The following is a 17,434-nucleotide window of genomic DNA, read 5'->3' as shown; positions in this document are numbered from 1 at the left end:
CCTCCCCGGCTATTCAAGTGAAGAGTAAAAACAAAAAAAAAGTCTGCTGCTGCTTCTGCCACACCAACCAAGTGGAAAGATGCACAGCATCCTTCCCTCTTTCCTGCCCCAGCCAATCAGGCCCCATTTCTTCACCAAGTCCCAACCCTCCTTCCTCTCACTTTAGGTTAAAAGAAAGAAGAAAAATCTGTCCTCCTCTAAACTGTAGCAAACTGCTTGTTACATTTCACTTGTGTCTTAGTTAAAAAAAATAAATAAATAAATAAATAAAATAAAAATCTTTTCTCTCTTAAGCTGAATCGAACTGCTTGCCATGTTGCTACAGCTTGTAGTCCACAAAGAACGCTACAGCACTCAGGTTTCAGTTTAAAAAAATATTTCTATTAAACTGTAGCAAACTGCTACAGTGTAGCAGTCAGTTGCTACAGTTTAGACCACAGACATAGTGCTGCAGTGCTCAGGTATGACCACAGATCCAGTACTGGCTTTCAAAAGCTGGTATACATTAAATAGTCATCAGGATTGGCTGACTGTGCCCCCCCCAACATGTTTGCACCTGGGGCAGCTGCCCCTTCACACTGCCTTAGCTACACTACTGCCCTGGCAGTTAAAGTATAGGAAATGCAGTAAGAGCTGATTGATGCATTGCATCAACCTCAAAATGCATTAAAGGACTGTGACAAGAGGCTGGAAGACAGAACCAAGGCATTGGGTGATTGGGTAAGACTCATGGAAGATCCAGTCCATCCCTGGCTCTGGGCTGATTAAGTTCCTGGGTTGGGCAGAAGCAGGAGATGACTGAGATTTTGCCAGGCAAATAGTACAGGACCATGCCAAAAACAGTATTATTCCCTGTATACATTACTAATCAGGGTAGTAGGCCATGAATGTCCAGATAAAAGTACCATCAACCATTGATGATCATTGGTGATCTTGTTTAGCACTGGAGGAGTCAAAATACCAAGACAAAGACAACAGTGTGTTATTTTAGGTTACTGGGTTATGCTGAGTTTAAGACGATTGGTCAAGGATGAGTTAGTACCCTGGGAACAGATTGAGGGAGTAAACAAATTATGGGAATGGGTCAGGTGTGGAGTACTTGGCACTGAGGACAGTGGTGTGAAGACAAGGTAAAGAAATGAAGAGGCCAAGCAGGGTAAAAAGAAAAGTATATAAGAGGTGGAAAGGAGGAGGTGGGGGGTAGAGGAGGCCCTGTACAAGGGGGTCGACTTATAGGATGAGAAGTGTGAGAGCAGAAAAAAAGTGTGGGTTGAAAAGGGAGTTGTAGTGGGATCATGAAGAAGAAAACTGGCTTTTTAGTTACATAACAGTAAGTTAAAAATGAGGGACAGAGTTGGCCAGGCCAAAACGAAGATGGGTAGGTGATCACAGAAAACTGGGGAAAAAGCAGGTGCACTTAATGAATACTTTGATTTGGTTTTCACAGAGGGAACAAGTGGAAGGTGCCATGCTTTGGAAGGAGGCAGGAAGAATGGAGAGAACAGTGAACAAGACACTAGATTAGAGAGGGAGGAAATGGCAAAGAACTTTAATTTTAGGGAGGATGAAGCAAAAGGACTCAATGGGTTTAACTCCCTGTTCCCTTGCCAATCTGTTCACTGTGCTGGAAGAACCCCTAAAAGATGTCTTCAACAAATTACTGCCCATTGCAGAAGTGCCCTTGTACAAGGAGAGAAACAGGAAAAAACAGGGAAACTACAGACCTGTTAGCTTAACAGCAGTGGCAACATAAATCAGAAACTCCTGAGGAGAAAGCTAGTAAATGTCCTAGAGGACAGGACTGTAACAACATGGACTCATGCTCAGAAAGAGCTGTCAGTCAGACTTGATCCTTTTTTGAGTTACAGGTGCTGTACTTTGACTTGGGTTCCACACAGGGGGAGTAGGTGGAAAACGGAGGGAGTTGGAGGCAGAGCTTATGTTGACGAACTGGACTGCAACATGGTTGAATAGAACACTGAAGAATTGTGATGAGATGAGGGGTAAGGAACAAGACTAATAGAGTACTTCCTGGGTGCAGTGGACCTTCATCTCGAGCATTACACTAGTAGGCCTTTCCTCATCTTTGTACCATTTAGGTTATCAAGAACTCTTCCAGCTGCTTGAAGAACCAAGTCCTTTCACATTTTCATCCATTTGTTACTGGTAGCTTATAATGCAGCTGTTGGACTGGTTTTATGATCATTTGCAGCCACACCATCCATTCTGACACCACTGGCAGAGTTTGTGCTCAGCAGTTCAGTATGCTGTAATTTGAACAAGTGAGATTTCTAACATACCCCTGAAAGGAATGTTAGTTTGTAAACTCACTTTTTCAAGGTGAATTTAGTGATCAGTGCAGTAAAAATCAACTTTATCTGAAGAGTACCCTATCCCTTGAGGGGAAAAATGGATGGACACAGGACAGAAGAACTGAAATCAGGAGGCAAAGGAAAGGGCCAAACTCTTGGCCTCTGAAGTAAAACAGGATGTTTCCCACTCATGGGCTTACGTGTCGTCCTTGACGGTGTAAGCTTTCCCTTGGAGGAGAGGGACCTTTCATGTAAGCCAAGGTCAACTATTCCTCCTTGCAGGCTATTCATTAGATTTGTTCATTCCTATAATACATCTGTAAGTACTACATTAATTTATTAAGATGGCCACTGTTCCTTGGCCTCTCATCAGAAACAGTGATGTTCAGTTCATTCCACTTAAAGAAATGAAAATCTGGGTGCCCACCACCCACCCCCAGTGTGCCTAGTCCAGTTCATGAACTCCTGACTTGTAAATAAATGGATCAGCAGATTTAGGAACATCTTTGAAAAATGTTGATTTGCTTATCAGCATTAATCTTAACACTGGGGCTTCATGTGAGGCATATGTAGTAGTAGCTGATATCACCTCTTTCCCTCATGTTTGGCTCTTTTTTTCTTAGTTTGTGCTGTGGATCTTTGTGTACTAGAATGTTTTTTTCATGTGTTTGCCTAATTTGTTTATTGTTTGCTAAGAACTACAGTGGGTGTGGTGGGAACCTGTCAGTTGTGCAAAGGTGACCGGTGGGTACAATGCTGATACATTTGGAAACGTTCACCTTGAAGTGGACTGCTTTGAGTGTTGATCTTTCTTATTACATGTGCTGCAAGTCTCCTTCAGAAATCTACACATCAGGAGTACTTGTGCATCTATAGTTTTATTTTAACAAAAAAAAAAATATTGCTTCAAGAGCTTAGTTATCCTGTAATTCTAAGATCTTACACTTCAAGTTGGTGCAGTCTATTGTGCTAAAGGATTTTGGTCGCACACTTGCTGATATGCTAGTCTTTTCTAATCCATTTGCTGCTTTGCTTCACAAATCTGGAAACAGCTGATCACTGTTTGATTTTATTTAAATTAAGTTTATTCTTTTTTTGGGGTTGTAAGTGGGAATAATGTATTGCACATTACCACTTGTTGGAATGGCCACCTTCAATTTTCTCCATGGTCTTTTAGGCCGAGCCGAGGAGTTGGAGATGAAAAGTGAGAATGTTGAGAGCATGCAGAATACTGAGCATGAGGAACACATATCGGGGACTCAGAAACTGGAAGTTTTTCAGGATAATGCGGAGAGAGAGGAAGTGCATGCCATTGAAAGAGCAGAGGCAAATAAGACCATGAATGACATTGAACAGTCAACTGAGGAGATAAAGCATGATGATATGGAACTGATTAAAAACAATGCATTGCAAATTTCTGGGATTACATCCAGTGAAAGTAGTAATCAGATAACTGAGCAACAACATGATGATGGTAGTGTAGGACTGATGTTAGATAGTATGATAGAAACAGATGACGCACAAAAAATGATGCATTTGCAAGAGAAAGAGGAACAGCAGGAAGTTAAGGTGACTGAATCAGAAGATGAAAAAGTACTTAATGAAGCTGGTGATATAGTGACTATAGTAGATGTGACTCCAAATAGTTGTCAGCCAGTGTTACTGTGTAATAATAGTGCTGATGATGTGGAACAGTTAGAAACAAACAAACTCTTAAATAATGAGTTTACTGCACTAAGTCCAGAAGTGAGCATGTCCCACCATATTGGAGAAGAGCATACGAGGTACAGCAGTGATTCTCAGATTGCTAGCAATTTGGATAAAATACCAGATAAAGTTGATAATGTAGTACAAGGTGTAGATGTATCTGAAACTGTGCATCAGTCACTTAGTACACTGCCAGGTGAAGAGCTGAGGCTAGACCATAGAGAAGGACATAATGACGTTTTGGAAACAAGAGGAAATGATTGGCTTAATGAAACAAAGCAAGAAGGGTCTACTAGAAAATTGTCTTTGGACGAGCAAGGTGGTAGTAAATTACTCTTAAGTAATGTAGATACTGCTGACCATTTAGAGATGGGGAGGGGGGCGAGTCAAAATTCAAGTGGGAATATAAATGACCACACAGAAATGGATGAAGGGAAAAATGCAGAGGCAGCTATAGGTGTTAAACATCCAAGTTTATCACCAGAGGATGATGCTTTTGTACGTGATGACCTGGGAGAAGCAGTATTGGTAGATGAAAGTGAAGAACAAGAACATTTCAGAAGAAATGAATCACTGACCAAAGATACAGTAACTGATTTGGATTTCACCAGTGCACATAATGTCATACCAGAAACGCACAGAGAAGCTGAAGAATGCACCAAGCTAAACAGTGTAAACTACAAGGAAGACCTTAAAACCACAGTAGAAGGTTGTGATAATTTTCTCAGTTCAGAGGATGACAGATATTTGACAGATGCATCAAAGTACAAGGAAGACAAAGACCATCTGATGAAAAATAAGATCTCACCAATTGTTGTGGAACAAATGAATGGCGAAGATAAAAAATATGACATCACTTTTGGCAGTGATTTGAACTGTGTTGGTACAACCGAGACAGACCAGTCAGATAAGGAAGCAAGTCACATGTTAGTCAAGCTTCCAGAGATCAGTACAGGACACATCATAATAGATAAAATATCTGATATGGAAGGAGAACAGCAAAACGGTGCAATAGGTCAGGTTAGTGGTGTTTTGAAAGAAGATTCTACAGAAGAAAATGTTGAAGTTGAACAGAATAAACTGATAGAACTTGTAGAGACAAGTGATAATTCTGTCACCAGTGAAAAAGAGAAAACTGAAATCAGTCATTTGATTTCAGAGGATGATATTGAGATAGCATGCCAAACATTTCTTCACAGTGAAGACGACTCTGGTACTGACATCATCCAACAGGTTAGTGAAAGGAATGTGACAGATGACTCTGATACAGTAGAAGGCAGTATCTCAGAGTGTAAACTGCAAGATGAATGTGAAATAGAAATAAAAAGTGACCAAGATTTATCCTTAAATTGCAGTGATGAGGGAGAAAGTGTATCAAAAGAAAACGAGCAGAATACTAATAATCAGGATGAAGATCTAGCTTGTAATATTACGCAACCAGTCTTGAGTGCTGGTAACGTCACCAAGACACTTGACAACATTGAGGAAAGACATCAGGTTAATGAGGAAAAAGGGAGCCTGCAACAGTCCAGTGAACAGGAGCTTCTTGAAAAGAGTAACAATACAGTCGATACCTTATTCCAAGGTAATAATTTTGTTTTTTCAGACACAGATGTAGAAATAGATGGCAGTGAAAGCCACATAGGAAAATGCCAAACTGCAGGGGAGAGTAAAGGCCCAATATGCAGCATTGATAACATTGCAGTTCTGAACACAGATAAAGATATGCACAAGTTAGAAGGTCATAGAGCTTCCACTGACCAAGATGCTGAAGAAGTAATAGTTATCCAGCAGGAGAAATTAGAACATCCTGCTGAGGTGCAGAATGTAAAGGCACATGCAGTAGTACAAACGCTACAGGAGGAGGAGGAGGTACAAGAACTGAATGAGGCAGTTTCAGAAACTGCAGGAGCTTTACACGAGCCACAGTCCGATATGAATGAACTGTTGGATACACATTTAGAAGTGAAGGAGGAGCTGCCATATGTACATCCTGAAACTGTTTTGGAGCCATCAGATGCATTTTTAGAAGTGGAGAAGAAAGCAGGAACATCTCCGGAGAACAAAAAACAACCAGGAGAAGTGCAGTCAGAGAGAGATGAGTGTAAATTAGAACACACTGAAAAGCTAGAGAAACAATTAGATAAGCACCTAGAACATGACAAAGAAGTTTCAGGTATGCCTTTGGAAAAAGATCCGGTATGTGTTATAGTTGTAGAAGGACCTGTAGAAATTGAGACATCAGGGGTGGGGGAATCATTCGAAGGGGACCCAAGTTACTTGGGGCAACTCGAAGCTTACCAAAGAGGAGGAGATTTGGTAGCAGAAGAAAAACAAAAGGAATTAATAGAGAGAGAATCAGAAACGGCAGGTGAGTATGTTGGCAAAGACAGAGAGGAGGAGGAGTCAGCAGAATTAGAAACCGCAGAAATAACAGTAGAATCAGGCACAGAAGATCAGGTAGTTGAGAAAGATTCAGAAGGCAAGGAAAAATCAATAGAAGATGCAGCAGGGCTAGTGGATACAAAAGAGGCAGTAACAAATGGGCAAGAACAAGCCACTGAAAAGGCAGAACCAGCCAGAGTGGATGAACAGGTAGTAGTAGCAAGCAAAGGTGATGAGGTAGTTAAGGATAGTGCCACTCCAGAAAGTGAGAAGCAGCAAAGTAATGAAGATGATGCCTTAGCAAAGGGAAGCAAGAAAGGAAAAGGCAAAAGCAAGGAGGAGTGCATAATGTCATGAGCTTAAGTGTAATAAAGATTGTGTCTGCATATATTTATTAGTTAAAAAAAAACTTGCACTCATCTATTCTTTGCACAGTTAAAACAGCTTATGAGAAGTGATTCACTAAACTTCCTTTATGCACTTTGACGTGTCATCAGTCACACATGGACTGTTTATGCTTTTACATCTGCAGTCAGTCTGTTTTTCTGTGTAGGCCATGCTTAAGTATTCAGTTAAGTGTTATGCGAGTGATCAGCGATTTTAGGTGGCATCAGTGAATTTGGCATATGGGACCAAGCAGTAGCTAGCTTGTGCCCAAATTTTATTCTGTCTGGGAGCTTGCAATCACAATTTTGCATCCAATAATGGTGTTTCAGGTATAGGTGAAGAATTTTTAAGAAATTAATTGTAGAATAATCAGTATATATGAGCACCTTACATTTAAGCTATTTATAGGTACTTTTTAAAGACATGCTTAAGATTTTGTTACTACTGTGTTACAGCTGCTGTTTTGTTCCAGTAATACACATTTGCTTTTAATAGAAATAAGTTGCATGTTGTTTGTGTTCTGTGATAGTCCTGCTAAGTACTGCAGCTTGGAAGGAAAATCTAATACCAAGTGCTGAGTCAAAGGGGCTTTTGGTCCATTTCAAATATCAGAAGCAGTAAGCAGACAGTGGTTATTTTTAACATTCCAAAGGGTCTTCATCTTCACAAATAGAAACACATGGACTTTTGAGGATGCAGAAGTTCCTATAAGTCACCTTATTACTGCTTAACCGTGTCTTATATTGGTCATCAAGAAAAAACATAACATTTGAAGTATACGCGCTACCTGAAAAAAAAAAAAAAAAAAAGCATAGTTCTCAGTATCACCCACAAAGTAAGAGTAGAGTTCATGTCTAAGAATTTAAACAGTGGAAATATTAACCTAACCAGAAGGATTTTAGACATGACGTTATAGAGTATATGTTGATAAGTAAAACGTGTTCAAGATTAGTAATGTTTATTAATTGAGTTTATTCTGAAAAAAAAAACTTGGGAAAGATGAAAGTAAGCGGGAAGGTACTTTGCTGAAAATGTTCTTTGTTGTAAATCACGTGTATGTTTTATTAAATATTTGTTTCCTTTGCAATGTGTCTAAACAATTGGTCTTGCAACTCAATTTGTTGCTAAGAACCATCTATAATCCATGTTACATAGGATGTCGTTCAACTTGTGACACATTTTATAAATGTTTGACAGTGTAGAAAAAATTTACGGACGTGTGTTTAGACTGTTACAGGAATGTTCACCCGATTTTACTTCTGTATCCAGTGCTGTTTGTGATTTAAGCAGAGAAAGAACCTTGTGTGTGCAATGAATATATGTACTTTATTGTACAGAAAATATAAAAGTAAATAAAAACTTTTTAATTTTAAAGCTTCAGAAAGAAGAATTACAAATGCATAAGACTGGTATGAATGCTATATGTATGAGTGGCATAACATTTTATCAAAAGATTTTTGTGCCTCCTAGCATAAACTGATAGAAATGTAAATGTAATAGATCACTAGAATTTGTGATATGTGAAGTAATATTCAATTAGTTGGAATTACATTTTTAGTACTTGTGGCATCTTTATTGCATTATAATGCGTTTTTAATTTACAAATTACCATGTTAGATTACATATGAAACTTTGACAGCCCTGTGGAACTACCTCATTAAAAATCAAAATAAAAATGCAGCGCTCAGATTGAAAACATTCATTCTTTGCTATATCTCTTTTGAGAGTTGTAGAAGAGGCAAATACTGACTTTGTAAGCAACAGTAATAAAGCAGGCAACCACTCGTGGACAGGACAGCAGTCTTTTGTCAGATTTGCAGTCACATTCTCTCACATGTACTCCTTCCCATGCACACACACATAAACTTGGGAGTACCACTGTACCTTTTGCCATGTCTTTAGGATGTAGAAGAAAACAAGAAACCTTGGAAAAGTACACACAGACATATGGAGGACATGTAAATTCCATACAAAGTGCACCCCCAAACAGGAAATGAGCCAGTTAGCCAACAGTTTTGAGACAGCATCGCTGACCTCTCCATTGTTGTGCCCATTAAAAAAGAAATTATTTTTATTTTTTGTTAGCCAGGTAAGCTCGCAGAACAAAATGCCCCTTTACTGGAGCAATCTGAGAGCACTGTTTGGTTATAACTTGCTTAAGAGTCTCAGTAGGCAAATGGAAGTGGAAGGAAATAAACCTTGTACCTTTGACTTGCGGGAAGCAGCTCATGGCTTTAATCTTTTGCACCAACTGTCACACATACGTTAGCATTCCTGCCGTGCATTGTCTAACAGTCAAGCTCAGCTCCATACTTCATAACATCTTTTTTTTTTTTTCCAGTTTCCAAGCAATTGTTGACCTATGATGAGAAAAATAATGTGAAAACTTTGCAGGTGGAAAGAGAAAGATACTGCATTCTCTTCCATGTGTGTCACTCTTACCTGTTTTATTTTTGTATCTAGTAATATATTTTTCCATTCTTGATCTTGTTAACACATACCTTGACCTAATTCAGATTTCTTCCAATTTTTAGTGAGAGAGCAGTAGACAATGATTTTTTTTTTTTTTTTTTTTTTTTTTAATTCGCATTGCAGTTGGTTTTGTCCTGCATGTGCCTGAACATCCTTGGGATTCCCTGAAAGAGTGAAACTTTGTCAGATTTGTACTTCTGTGTTCCTTTAGAGTTTGTACTAACATCGTATCATCTCTGTTAAACTCTACGGGTTAAACTCAGCACTTGACTTTCCATGTTTGTGATTGATAGTACATTGGTACTGGGGAGAAACAGGTGAGGGATTGCTACAGTAATACTCAGCTGTAACCATTTGAGGATTAATAGTACAGTAGTATTCATTTGTAACAGGGTGGGGATTAATAGTATATTGGTACATGTCAATGCCTTAAAAATGGCTGGTACTTCTGCTGATTCTAAACCTCATGAGCACATTTTAAACAGAAACTTAATGTGGAGATCTTTTTAAAGAATCTAAAACAATGATTAACAAGGTCACCGAAAAAATAATCAGTAAAACTACAAGAAAAATCTAGCCAAGATAGACTTTCCACTGTGCGATTCCTTAAAAGCTCTTGTATTAGAGGTAACATGGGATATATGCAAATGACCCCTTAAGAACCTCCAGTGTGTTTCGGCTATATGACAGTTCTGAATGCCCATGACTTTTTTTTTTTTTTTGTCTGTTCTGGACATATTCAGGCCTTGGCTTATATAGCTGAGACACCTGATGTCCTTAAGAGGACATTTGCATGTATCCCATGTTACCTCTAATACAAGAGGTTTTAAGGAGTCACACAGTGGAAATCTATCTTGGCTAGCATTTTAAAGAATATCTGACAATATTCAATTTACCTGGACAGTGGACATAAAAAAATCAAAATAAGTAAATTTACAGTTGCATAATTATTTATGTTTAATTAGTGTAGTGGTAGAACACAAATCATAGATAAATGTGTGACAATTTGTAATGTTTTAAAAAAGTGGCCTTGGACTTCTGCAAGCGTTTCTGTACATGTGGGTTTGTTACCTTTAACCTGCTGGTTCATATACTTTTTAATGTATCATTACTTTGCATTTGTGATGGGTTAGCATGCAGTATCATTTGTTGGGTTTTATATGGGTTCTTTTTCTGAACAGGGTGGAATTATTTTTCTTTTCATACACTGCATTTTTTTATTCCTTTGTAGGTTTACGTGCTAGCAATGATGTGCATATGAACTGTACAAATGTCTCCAACTCATTGCTACTTTTGTTAGGTGAAAGCAAAGAGAGGTTATCCATTGTGCCATTTAAATTACATTTTACATCCCTTCAATCCCTCCCCATCCCTCACCCTGTTTGTGTTTGTACAGTGCCCTCTTGAATGCTTCTCTGCATTCACTTTCTACCAATCACTCTGGAAGCTCGTTCCACAGTTTCAAAGCCATTTCTATGAATAAGTATATTTACAGGGCAAGGAAGTAACTGATCTCTGAAATCTATTGCCTTTACCCCCCTCCCTCAATTTATTTAGGGTTACCATACTTCTCAACCTGGAAACATCAAAAATCTGGACAAGGCCCATGAAAAATAGGTACAAATCTGTATGCTGATTAACATCTAATTTGCATACAAAATTACGTAACCCCACCCACTCCAATGGAATTGTGGAATACCAACTTTCAAACGCAAACCGAAGAACAGACAATCAAAATATGACACCAGAGTCCCCCTGCAGCCATTCCAATGTCCCATTGCCTGGCTGTTTCACCCCATTTACCATGAACACTAATGTATGCATACTGCTTTACTTCTACAATGATTATTTGGATTTTATTTTTACATTTTACAGCACAACAATGCAGAAACACTAATAGACATCATCTGGTAAACAAAGCAATATTGTCTCACAATGAAAATAGGCTTGGCATTAAAACTTCTCTGCCCCTGAAACTCACATTCATTGAAACAGCATTGAAGAACACATGACTAAGAGTTCTACACTATACACCCTCAGATACTGAAGTTCGGAACAAAAATGATTTGAAAATGAATGACAAATATTCAGCCTATCACTAACCACCAAGACACAGCCTTACTGCTTCATACACAACTGATATTTCCTATCCCTAAAGTCTCCACACTTTCCTCTGCAGCAGACTACAGGACTGTTATGAGTCTCTGCTATAACAAAGATACTTGAAAAGCTAGCTTATGATCAGATTTAGTTAGTTATTTAAATTTGATAACCTGGGTAGAATACTGATCAGGCAAATGCAAATGACAAAAAACAGTTCTGATCACACATGATCAATTTCAGTCTCAGGCTCTTTCAGCCCAGGAAAGCATTAAAATGTAAGAATTGCTGAGATACTTTTTTGAGACTGTCTAGGAAGTCTTTACTATAATATAGAGAAACGTTTACATATGCAATTTCTGCGCTGTCATAAATACAGGTGAGCATGTTTATAAAATATGCATTGTATTGTTACACAAAGTATACACAAATTAATATATTTTTAACAGATGGTTATAGAGATGGTTGAGACTGCTTACAATGGAGATCTAGATTATATCCAGATATGACATTTTCTCTGACACACATCATAGCTTTCATCCAAGCTGTAGAACAAATATGTTATACTCGTTCACTAGCCAGCTACACTGCCACATGTACGATAGACTACTCAGGAGCTTCTTTCTTTCTTGATCTTAAAGGACCATTCAGAACAGCTGACCATAACCTACTGTTCCAGTAGATTGTTTCACACAACTGACATTGATGGCAGCACAGGATCTGTTAACATAACAAAAAGTATATCCTGGCAGTTAGTACTTGGCCCTTTCTGTTTACAATTTCCTTTGATAACCTTCCATGGGACCTCCCACTGTTTAAATACATGCTATATGCTGATGATATTTTACTCGGCAGGGCATAAGGTACATAATATCATTAAGGCATTGCATAATGTAGATAATATCATTCTGGCATTGCAAAATGTAGATAGTTGCATTAGGGCATTGCACAATATAGGCAATATCCTTAGTGCATTGCAGAGGGATTTTGAGCTGACATGGAACAAGCTTAACAGAAAAAAATTGAAAAGCAATGTACGAATAACCAATCAAATTGTTTCTTTTACCCCATATACTGAAACACAGATAAATAAAGTTTAAACTCCGATACAAATTTAATACAAGATGTCAAATCTGCTTACAGCTCAGACAGGGAAAGCAGCTGCCTTAAATGTGTTGCTTCCTAGATAGGAATGTGGCCTTCCCATTATCTCATTAATTTCATTTCTTTCAGCTCAAAATGTTACTAATTTGCAAACAATTGAAAGATACTGAGATTCATTAACCTGGACAGTCTGAGAGGCACGCGACTGTAATACTTAAAGGAAAGGCATCTTAATTCCAGTAACAGCCAGAGCTACTATTTTCCAGGCTAACATTTTTGCTAAAAAAGATACTGGCCACCACTTAACAACAAGCTGCTTGTTAGACAAGAAGCACTCAGCTGGGAACTGCTGCACTTCCACTCTGCCTAACAGTGCATTCACAAAAATTTCATCAGCATACTGAAATAATAAATATAGAAATAGAAAATAAATGCACAGGCTTCAGAGACACAGGCTAATAAACAAACTGCTCAAGTCTTACTTACACACACCACTTTCCTTATTTGAGACTTGCTACCCTGAAATGAGTTCTGCTGCCTGCCGTTTCCGCTTGCAATTTTGTCATTATCCTCTGCCGTTCCTGCTTGCAAACAAGTGCTGCTGTTTCCCCATTCCCGCTCGCAATTCTGCCATTATCCTTGCAGCCAGGCCAGCTGGAAATGATGATGTGAGCTCCTTGAGCTCAATTCCAACTGGCTGGTAGCCCTGACGTAGCTGACGTCATCGCGCACTTGATAACGTCAGCTCAGACAGCGTGAAAATTGAAAGCAAAAAAAAAAAACAAGGCAAAAAAATCGGAAATTAAGGGGTGCCACTCTGGAATCATGGCACCCCTTCATTTAGACCCCAAAACTTGGTAAAAACCCGAGTAATTCGGTATGGTTGGGAGGTATGAGGGTAATCGTGGCACCCCTTCATTTAGACCCCAAAACTTGGTAAAAACCCGAGTAATTCGGTATGGTTGGGAGGTATGAGGGTTACCCCTTCACATTTTCCCAACATGACTGTCTGCAGTTATATCAAGCATCTGGAAAGAAGCACAGTGGACAGATGTTTGAATATTTGCAACCTACTGAATTTTTTTTTTTCCCAAATAAGGTTGCCATGGGTAAGGAACGCACTTTTGCCAAGGTGCAGTGTCAACTAATACCGAAGTTCAGTGGTGACAAAAACTTACATGTGGATGTACCACCACAACAACAAAAAAGCTATGGTTAAAAGTGTCTATCCATTTACTTTAGATGATTATAGTTTGTGACAGTTATTTGCTGCTCCTGATATGGAGTTAATAGGGCACATCCCCCATGTCTAAGGCTGCAATGTGAAGCGTTCCAGTCCTTAACTTCTGGTTATACCTTGTCCCTTGATCTTGCACACCTTCTGATGGTTTCAACCTAGATTGCTGCCAGCAGTCTGATGTCCTTTTCTCTTTGTATACTCTCAAGGATGGCTCTGAGTACTGAAGGTGGTGGTTGGTCGGGGCTGGTCAAGTTGGGAGCATTACTACTTTGCTTTTGAAGTGTAACCTCTGTGAGTACACCCTATCATTCTGTTCATTGCTGCCACAGTTTTGTCACTGTGTTTTGTGGTCCATTTCAGTAACAGTAAACACCCCAAAACTTTTTCCTGCTTAGTTGAAATCTGTCCCACCTCCTTCCCAAGGTGGTACTTTATGCATTTTTTTTGAGGGGGGGAGACGAGCAAGTGAAGTATTTTGCATTTGTCTGCACTGAGCCTCAGCTGCTACCCAGTTGTTCAATCTCTCTAGATCCTTCCACAATCCCTCACTGCTACACCAGTTTGATTCATTTCTTTCTACTGAAATGTGACCACCTTGAAGAATACTGGACCCAGAACTGACCCCTGTGTGTCCATCTCACCCTACCAGCCATGCCACAGTACTGTTCCTCAGTATCAGACAAAATCCCTGCAGTTTTCCCAACAGTGACTTGTGCTAGTCATTAAAAAGGGCATAAGGGTGTTCAGTCTGTTAGGCGATGAGGCATTCCCCTGTGGGTACGTCTGGTTGGGGACATTTGGCTGAAGTGAAATTCAGCTGCAGAGACCTATGATGGTTGTAAATTCACTGCAGACACAAAGAAGCAAGCAGTACCATGTCCACAGCTTTAAAACGTTAGTGCATTGCCCATTGTGTACTGCAATTTCACTTCGATTGGGTATCGTGTTGCTAATTTCTCACACACACACATACATACACACACACACAGACACAGACACACACACACACACACACACACACACACACACTCCCCATTAATAAAGGTATTGCCAATTGTATACTGCATTTTGACTTCCACTGACACGCTGTCTGGGCATCCTGTTTCTAATGCGTGACATACTTCCTGCCATGGCCATTGTTTCCCTATATGCAGTTGTTTTTTGAAACTGTGGGCACGTCTGTGCATCTGAATTTCATTTCAGCCATGAGTCTCCAGTTAAAATCACATGGAAATCTATCACTGCCAGTTAGCCCAAACTTGGTATGCAGCATCCAAATAATATCATATGTACTGATACTGCCCTATCTGGTAGTTCTCCCTCTACAAAGCTGCAGCTCGTGTCTTTTTCTAGGTTTTTGGGCACTTCTGCACTGGCTCGTAATCGGCTGAATGTCCCCATTAGAGGATCAACCAACAAATGGCCAGTTTCCAGAGGACCCTGGAAGGGGGAACCAGGCTGGTTCTTATCCTTACTTAGGCAAACAGTTCTTCTGTCTTCTGGAACCCATCCACTCTCCTTTCCACCTTGCCTTATCTCTCTCCCAGCAATCACATTCACTTACTTTCCATTGTCAAGACTGAGGCCACAGTATTCATTCAGGATTTTTGCTTTCACCTGCTTCTATGATCTCTCTCCTAGCCTTACTCATCCTGGCCAGTTCCATCCCTCTTCTTTTATGCTTTATACCTTCAAACACCTTTCTAGCCCCTTCTTGACCCCTTGAGTTAGCTCCTTTTCAATGTACACTTTTGCCACTCATATTTAGTTTTAGTTACAGTGGCATGATCACTGTTAATGGTATCTTCCCCTGGACATCCCAACTTTATTAAGCACTACATCAGAATTCTGTCCTTTCTTTTACAACCCCACATCATACGATGGAACACTTCATAGTCCAAAACCTCATTCTCTTCTCACTCCCTTTCTACCCTGAAACTTAGAATCCTCTAGTCTGCTCCTGGAGGATTCAGGTCTCTCATAAATATAACCTGCTTCCTTCTATTTTACTCTTTTATTTGCTTCCCCAGTCCCTCAGCTTCACTAGCAAGAATCCCACTTCCTCTCAAGTGACTGTTTCAAAGCTGTTGCCATTTCTCCCCTTCTTAGCAAGATATTCCTCCTCCTCTTGTGTGACCTCACATTTCATGTATTTCTTACATAGTTTTTCTATTTTCATTATCCCTTCACTATTTCCTGGCACCTGCATAGACAACCCTTGTCTTAACTGGCCTATGTTTCTTTGACACTTGCCTCCATCAATGTTTTTACTTCACCATCCTCTTCCTTCACAGACTCCTTGCATTGCATAATACTACAGTACTGTCCTTCATGCAGTCCTTGTTTTGTTATCTTCTCTGTCAATTTTCTCCCTTTTCATGGTCCAAAGTACTTAATCCATCATTTGTTTCTGTGATAACCCTTTCACTCGTGACATTGAGCCCCACCACAGTACTCCTGGGCAGTCTGTTAGTTCCTGTAATACCCATTGTGTAAGACATTATTGCTTTCTCAAAATGTTGAGGTTGCACATTTCCAGTCCCTTAAAAGACAATTCCAAGTCAGAGATTAAGGATTAAGGCTACTCCTTTAGGAGCTAAGAAAGCACACTAACTCTAGTCAGACCCAAATTTAAAATGTCAGCTGGAGAAAAAGTCTGGGTATCACTTCAACAGAGACAATCATCTACAGACAAAGTTTACACCGCCAGATTGCTAGCCCTGTTATGGCTGTTTTTCAATCTCACACACACACACACACACACACACACACACACACACACACACACACACACACACACAAATGCACTCACACCTATGGTCAGTTTAGTGGCTCCAGTCCACCATGTCTTTGGAAATTGGGAAGAAACCGGAGCACCTACAGAAAACCCACACGCACAAGAATTGAACCAGATAACTTTGTTGTAAGGTGTCAGTGCTATCCACTGTGTTGACAGAGTGGAATGGAATTGGCTGCCAACAGAAATAAGAAGCAGTGAAACACATTAAACTTTCAAAAAGAATCAAAGTACAACTGCTTTCTTGACAGTAGATCATTTTGTTAAGGTATAATGTGTTTAATGTACTGATAAGGCTTTTACACAATCTTTATTGTATAAATGTAAATGAACATTGTACACAATTATTTGTTTAATCTTTTCTGTTTATGTAAACTGATACTTTGCCTTACTGTGCACTGTAATCATTGATCTCCCAATGTATAATGTACCTGGGTCATGGCTGAAAATGGTCAATAGACCAGTTCCACCTACCCAGTTATTTCACAAATAAATAAGTTAAACATTGTCAATGGATTTAAGAATTCTATGTAAAAACTCTTGTCGAGAAAAAAGGTATAAATTAAATTTCATCTAATGGAGTTACATGCACACAACTTTGCATACTGTAATCATCGATCTCCAGTGCATAACTGTACCTGAGTCATGGCTGAAAATGTTCACTAGACCAGTTCACTTACCCAGTTATTTCACAAATAAGTAAGCAAAAAATTGTGCAAGATTTTTAAGAATCTTATCCAAAACTCTTGTCCAAAAAAATAGGTATAACTCAAATTTCTAGTAATAAATTCATGCACACGTTACTGTCATATATATTTTTTTTTGTAATCGCCTATAGCCCATTCGAGAGTTGTACTTGCAAATGGGGGGATTTCAAAATTCATTTCCATTGATTTTTTTTTTTTTTTTAATTTCTTAGGAAACCACTCT

At 39.2% G+C, this 17,434-nt stretch overlaps 1 protein-coding gene across 1 annotated transcript in view; it reads left to right on the top strand.

The window, feature by feature from the left end:
• The window catches only part of LOC122792731 (cingulin-like), a 1,533,502-nt gene that overhangs the window by 1,279,374 nt on the left and 236,694 nt on the right, over window positions 1–17,434 (top strand). The window contains exon 19 of the mRNA XM_044060313.1: window positions 3,490–6,759. Within this exon, the coding sequence (XP_043916248.1) occupies window positions 3,490–6,759 (3,270 nt within the window). The remainder of the gene's footprint in view (window positions 1–3,489; window positions 6,760–17,434) is intronic.

This window comes from Protopterus annectens, chromosome 2.part0 (genome assembly GCF_019279795.1).
Source record: "Protopterus annectens isolate FY-2018-M chromosome 2.part0, PAN1.0, whole genome shotgun sequence".
Classification (NCBI taxonomy): domain Eukaryota; kingdom Metazoa; phylum Chordata; order Ceratodontiformes; family Protopteridae; genus Protopterus; species Protopterus annectens.
The sequence above is the reverse complement of the archived record's forward strand: the minus strand, read 5'-3'. Positions and strand labels throughout refer to the sequence as shown.